At 35.5% G+C, this 7081-nt stretch overlaps 1 protein-coding gene across 2 annotated transcripts; it reads left to right on the forward strand.

Moving 5' to 3' along the window:
* Positions 1-3036: 3036 nt before the first annotated feature.
* Positions 3037-6057, forward strand: LOC127117551 (uncharacterized). 2 transcript variants are annotated; one of them, XM_051047609.1, is made up of 6 exons: positions 3037-3202; positions 3516-3697; positions 4408-4540; positions 4712-4804; positions 5130-5217; positions 5578-6057. In XM_051047609.1, the coding sequence occupies exons 1-6, from the start codon at positions 3123-3125 to the stop codon at positions 5866-5868; spliced, it is 867 nt and encodes a 288-aa protein (XP_050903566.1). In that variant the 5' UTR covers positions 3037-3122; the 3' UTR covers positions 5869-6057. The 2 variants fall into 2 exon arrangements, with proteins under 2 accessions (XP_050903566.1, XP_050903565.1); XM_051047608.1 differs by having other exon boundaries at positions 3039-3202; positions 3447-3697.
* Positions 6058-7081: the final 1024 nt, after the last annotated feature.

Here is a 7081-nt window from a genome sequence, read left to right on the forward strand (position 1 = left end):
TAAATTTGAAATACACTATACAGTAGCATGAAGTAAAAATAAAATACAATCCATAATGAATTCAAAGTACAACTATTATATACTATTGCACTATTGTGTATGTCAGACTATATCTCCTTTTTTTTCCTCTGACTCTTATGGCTCATTGGCCTTTAATACCCCCGTCCTTCAGCGTTGTCTCTAATACATCAATGCCTATTATGCCTCCATAATGATGGCATCTAAGATTTGCCTCACATTAGACCCATTAGGGAAGATACCTCTGTCAATGCTTGCCTGTGCAATCTCTATTATGCGATGACATCTAGGCAAGACATCCTTAACATGATCTAATTGCCTGCTCGTCCGCTAGTATCTCTTGATAAGTTGGCCTAGGTGGATCTCCTGGAGCAGCCTTCACCATATATGAATGTGACACCCTGAAGAACCACATGATCTACCTGTCAATGTAGCTCTAGTCTCTCTCAACTATGGTACTTTATATCTCTTATAGTATCAGATGACTTTCATACTCATCAAACATGACATCCATCTATATACATGTCAAAGCATAAGGAGCAAATACAACAAGGTGTCTAGGAATGATGTGAGTGTAACTGAACTTTCGGATCACGCACTCGGGCAGATAAGGAGCAATGAGGCGTGATCCGCAAGCCAACTATCTAAAGTATAACACTATGGTATCAAATGGTCGTGTCTCACGGTGATCAACATTGTTGTTAAAGTGCATATCCTCGGCAACCAAGCGGTCAAGATAACTTTGATCGACTCTATCGTCTGGTCCCATCTGAGCAGGGAAAATGCAGTAGCACATGGCATATCCTCAATGTAAGTCGGTGCAATTCCCTAAGTTGAGATGCACATGAAGTGCTGAAGGATCCAAGCTTGAAAAGTTTGGAACACACGAATCATCAATAATGACGTTGCAAATATGAAATGAAAATGACACAGAAACATTAAAAGACCAATAAATATTACCGTCAATAGTGTGGTGATGTATATGACCTACTTCGTCTTCCACCTACAGCCCTATGATAACTTCGAGTACAAGTAGATCAAACAAGCGGCCCCTAGTTGTACCCATGGATCTGCTCGAAGTACTCGAAATACGGTAGGTAGATGAGATTTGTATAAATGGCACTCTTGTCCATAAACATTACAATGCCAACCAAATATAGCAGGTATGCTCTCATAACATACGCTTTATAGAGTCCCAACTGCTCGCCATCACCTTTAGCATGTTGTGCTCTAAGGAGCTCATATGTATATACCTTTACAAGAATTCAAACCTAGCATGAGCCCCTCTGGTTCTCTCTATCTCTGAAATCGTAGCCTCTGGATCAACTCTCATATAGTATACTATTAACTCAAGTGTCTCGTCATTGCTAATCCTCTCATGATCTAGAAGTTCCCCATAGTTGAAAGATGTAGCAAACACGATATATCGTCGAGTATGATAGACATCTCACTAACAGGAGATGAAATAATGAGGTATTTGTGTGTCATCTCTCCACAAATGCATCAAGAATCCCTTGGTTTACTATAATATAATCGGTCATGCACAAGTCATTAATCCCAGATAGGGACGAAGCTGCCTAAAACCACTCCTCATTCGACTGAGGCAAGTTAGTAATTTTCCGTCTATGATTAATAATCTTCAACGAATCACGGTCCTATAGAAAAATAAATCAATGTTAGAAACTTATAATATATTAATAAACTTAAATTAAAAAGAATGAATCCAACTAATGTTACCTCTCTGCCCCATATATGTCTGGAAGTATGGTATGGGTATATAAGCAATATTGACAACTCTACAAGGCCTCCTCCAAATGCCTGAGGTTGCTCTAGCTCATCATCCTCAACAGCCTCGCCCTTTGGAGGCGACACTGGCTCAGTAGTAGAAGGCGACACTAGCTCATAAGCATCATTCGTCAAAGGTGGCACTAGTGACTCCGGTACCACCAGTGACTCGCATATCTCTGACGCCTAAATAGGTGAAATATGGCGTTTGCGGGAGGACGGAGGGAGTGATGCATCGGTAGGTGAAACCCGTCTCATACAGGAAGAATAAGATGGATAAGCACAAGCCTCATAAGTAGATGCCTCCATATGACCTGAGTGAACATGAGCCTCTGAAACTTGGCTCTTCTCCTGTCGTATTGATGCATGTTCTGCAATCCTCTCGTACCCCAGTCTATCAGGTCTATCAGCCATAATATCTCTAGTTAAATCATACAATTAATACAAACAACACTACAAGCAAGCCAGAAAAAAAAACAGACTGATAATTTACGGAGATACATCTTTGGGTAAAATGAATCCAAACATTTAAAAATTTCAGAGATACATCTCCAGAATTTTCTACAACTCTTCAGGTCATCAATGGTGGCAATGTAAACATGCAAACCTCAAAATAAATGGTTTGATCGTGATTTTAAACAAACTAACATGTTTTACAGTATGTATAAACTAACATTCTTGTACTTCCTACTCATTTCTGACCTAAATCATCAGATTTTACTCCTTTACACAAAAACTCAAAAAACTTATCAAAAACTTACAAAGTTGGATTTTGTTTAAGTGTTTGATGATGTATCAGATGTCCTTGATGTTGATTAAAGAACCTTTGAGTTTCCTTGATTGATTTTGGACTTGGTTGATGGAAGAAACTCGTAGAGAGTTTGATAATCTTTTGAGTTTTTTAGAAATGAGGAAGGAGAAGAGTTATGGCGCAATTTAAGCTACAATTCCTTCCAGAGATGCATCTCCGAAATACGTTTGAAGATGCATCTCCAAAATATTTTAACGTTAAATCAAAATTTGAATGCGTCCGGAGATGCATCTTCGAAATCTAAGAAAATTTTAGTATTTTCTTGTAGTGTTTAAATATATATGGTGCATTAAAAAATTCTCTAAATTTATGTTCAGGACCATTTACTCGATCTAACTTAATTGGGCTAGGTCATTTTGAGACCATCTACTTTTGAATAGGGCCTTAAAATGGGCGAGCCCATGTTTCATGATTTTCTTCATTGAAGAAAAAAAACAAGAGGGTGCAAATTGAAAACAATCAAAGAGTAAGAAACCCTTGCTACTTTCAAGGCACAAATTTTGATTACATGAACATGGCAAGTTTCGCGGGAAACATTGGCTTCAAAATCTCGTGTCATCTTCTACCTCGCGTTTTTTCAATTCCACGGTAACTAGTTTATGCCATTTCATTCCGTTTATCTCCATAATTTTGTTTACACATTTGTTTGCCATAGTTGGAGGATCAAAATCATAGAAAAGTTTGATTCTTTTTCAGTGTAAATGAAAAATGAAGTTCTAATTTAGTTACCCAATTGGTTGAATTGTAATGGGTCGATGGAAATTCTTGTAAAAGATTCAAGCGTTTTGCCCATGATTCTCATACCTTTTGCTTTTTGGGTTATTGAAATTAGGAACATTTGGAAGTTTCAGATTGCTTGCTTGAAGAGTAGAGACTTTAGTTCTTCTTCTGTTACTGTTAGGTACATTCCTATAACATCATGCAGGGTGAAGATTCCTCATTTGGAATATTGTAGCTTTGCTGATGGCAGTGTAATCAAGATAAATGATGGTAAAATTGGGCATGCAACAATTGCACATTGTGAAACTTCTCAAAATCCAGATGAAGTTCATACTGACTTACTATTTCATGACATTGAAGAAGGTAAACTAGTTACATAAGCTCTCACGTTTAGTGTATGTTTGGTTCTGCCGGTGAAAAAAATTTGATTTTGAGTGAATTGATTATGTAAGAAAAATTAACTCCGATTAAAAATGAGTTGAATGTAAAGTGATTTATGTTTGGATAACAAGAGACAATTGAGTTGAACAATAAATTTCAATGTAAAAATCACGTTTAAACTAAAATACTACAAATTCTAGCTTCAAGTAGAATCAATTCTACTTTAAAAGAACCAAACACCTCAAAATCATTCCAAAATCAATTGTATACCTCTAGAATTGCTTTTGGCTCATCCAAAAGCTAAACCAAACATACACTTAACTTCTCCACAAACACTTAGTTTGTTAGTACTTTTTCTTAAGAATACAAACTTATTCTGATTTAAAGCTCTCAAAAGTTAATACAAACTTGGCATATGTCATCATTCTATTTTATCCAATGTTTTAAAAACCAAATCAGACTTCAAACCAGCGAGACTTCTAGGTCATGGTTCAACTGGCTTAATTCGCTTGAACCAAGATGAAACCACGATAAAGGTCGCTTCAAGGTTCAACCAGTTGAATTGTTTGTTTGGTTTTTAAAATATTCACGTGCAATATCAATAAGTAAGCTCTAAAATCATAGTCGTAGCACTTACAACTTGTATATCTAAGAATAAAGTTGTTCAGATCATGTTAACTTGTGCATTATAGGTTCCGAACAAATGGAGGAGGTTGGAGAACTGACAGTCCCTCAGACAGAAGACTCTGGTGAGCAGGATTTTATACGACTTGACAAATCTACCAATGACGTTGAACAATCAGCTGTCAAATTACTTGCATCTAGGTTAGTTCTCTAAATTGACCAGATTCTGAAGCATAGTGTTTCGTCATTTAGTGTAATAGAAATCAAACTTTTTCATGTTAAATATGTAATTTTGCTTGTCGCTTTACGCCGATTCGCTTGTCTCTTTACGCTGTTATTTCTTTTAAGCATGTCTGTCTCCTTAATCCGCAGGGCACTCACGGCAGTTGAATTGAGAAAGAAATTGCTTAGCAAGAGATTCTCTCCTAATGCAGTGGAGGCAGTGATAAACAAGCTCCAGAGACAGTATGTAGCCAACTTCATATGAAAATGATCAGGCTGTTCCAAACGTATCATTATTTGAAATTCTACTTGCTTTTCCTAAATTCAGTTTTCATCATGTTCCATTCAGTTGAACTAAGTGAGAATATGTACGTTACGTGATTCTTGGCCTTGAAAATAAGATGTCTGCAATAACAGATACAAATGGCAAACCTTCTCTTCAGTTTGACAAATAATCACACCGTGTTGTACTTTTCACAGTGCACTTTTTCAAGTTTGTATATAAAATCTGAATTTTAATACATCCTGCGGGTTTGTGGTGACCATTTCATCCCTTGGCTTGTTTCAGAGGGTTCATCAATGATAAGTTGTATGCTGAATCGTTTTCTCAATCTAAATGGTCTTCGTCTACTTGGGGTCCAAGACGGATCAAACAAGTAAGCCACTGTATTCTGTCCTTATGTTCATCCTCTTGTTAGTTTCGTAGCAAATCAATAGTGTAAATATTGTGTTGATATTTTGATTTCACTATCCTTTGATGAATACATCTTCCTTATTAAGAGCTTTATAGCACTGACACGACACCGGCACATGTGATTACGTTTGTTTTTTATTTTATTTTATTTTGTCCAGTGTCCGTATCTATGCCAATGCTTCATAGATTGTGACAGCATCTTGCAAAGCCAGCGACGTTGTTTTCATTTCAGCACATGCATTTATGAGCCATATAATAACACACTTGCTCTTATTATCAACGAAAATATTATTGCGTGACAGGACTTGAATTCTTGTGGCAGGCACTGTTCAAGAAGGGAGTTAGTCAACCTGATGCTGAAAATGCAGTTGAAGTAGTTTTTAAGGACAAGAATGATGGTGCTGAAGAAGAAAAATCAATTATTAACTTGTCAAAGAAATCCATGGATCATCTTTATGTTCAGGCCTCAAAGCAGTGGTTCAAAGGTGAAAATGTTCCAAAGGAAACAAGAAAGTCAAGGATTATTCGATGGCTTCAGTATCGTGGTTTTGACTGGAATGTCATTAGCATCATAGTCAATAAACTAGACAGACATGAGCACAATCCTCCATAGATTGAGACATCCAAAATTCATACCAATCTGGAAATCCATTTGGTAGGGTCCATGTCTGATGAATTGTAGATTTATAGTGTGTAATATGGTAGGGTTGTCCATTGTCTCATAATGCTATGACAAAAGTTGGAGACATGTCTGTTCTTAGGACTCTTACATAATATGATTTTTTTTGAAAAGTTGGAGACATGTGAAGTGAGTGTTTTTAATGTTGGAGCACTATTAAATAAAATCATGAGGTGTGAGCTCGGGATCTTAGATCTTTTTCTTTCCTTCAACCAAACCAAATGTAATAGAAGACAGAAATTTTTGTTACATTTGAGAATAATGTTTTATTACATTTGAGAAGGACATAGTTGGAGAGAAAAAGTAGAAGGAGATGATTCAATTCTTAATGGAAAATGTTTTATTGTTATTATCATAGTTAATTTGATAGATCATAGTAAAATTTTGGTAAATTACTCCCCACCTCCTTAACTTAGGTTTTATATTTTTGCTGGGACAATTTAGGGCTTGTTTTCTCAAAAAATGTGCTTTAACTTTTAAAAATTAAAAATTAATAAACTTGTTTGATAAATTATTTTTAAAATAGTAGTTTTGAAAATTAGTTTTGCTTTTTAGTTTTAAAGTTGAAAAAATAAAACTGGTAAAGGCAGATTCAGTTTTCATTTTCAATTTTTAGTTTGAGAAAATCTAGAAAGTGAAAAAATATGAAAACCTTGAATTTTTATTAATGGCACTTGGTAATTTTTTAATGGGTTATATTTATTCTTCCCTGTTATATGGATAATTTTCGAAAAACTCCCATGTAAATTTTTTTTTGATGAAATCTTCAAACATATGATCTATCAAATTAATTTTCACATGTGTATTTTAGTCTGTAAGATGACACAAAAAGTTGTACATATTTTTTTTGGGACCTAGTGGGGATATCTTTTTTATCAGGTCAACTCATCAAAAAAGGCATTGTGTTTTATAGTTTTTCCATTTAATTTAATTTTCACATGTGTGTTTTAGTGTGTAAGATGACACAAAAAAATCGCACATGTTTCTTTTGGGACCTAGTGGGGATACCTTGTAGACATGTATTTTTTGTTATGCGATATCAAAAGTTGAACCCTGAATCATATGTTGACTCATGTTACATGAGGGAGGCTTATAAAACCTGATATGAAAACAATATCAGTCCACTCAATGGTATGGACATGTGGCC

The sequence above is a fragment of the Lathyrus oleraceus genome, chromosome 2 (assembly GCF_024323335.1).
Source record: "Lathyrus oleraceus cultivar Zhongwan6 chromosome 2, CAAS_Psat_ZW6_1.0, whole genome shotgun sequence".
In the NCBI taxonomy this organism is placed as follows: domain Eukaryota; kingdom Viridiplantae; phylum Streptophyta; class Magnoliopsida; order Fabales; family Fabaceae; genus Lathyrus; species Lathyrus oleraceus.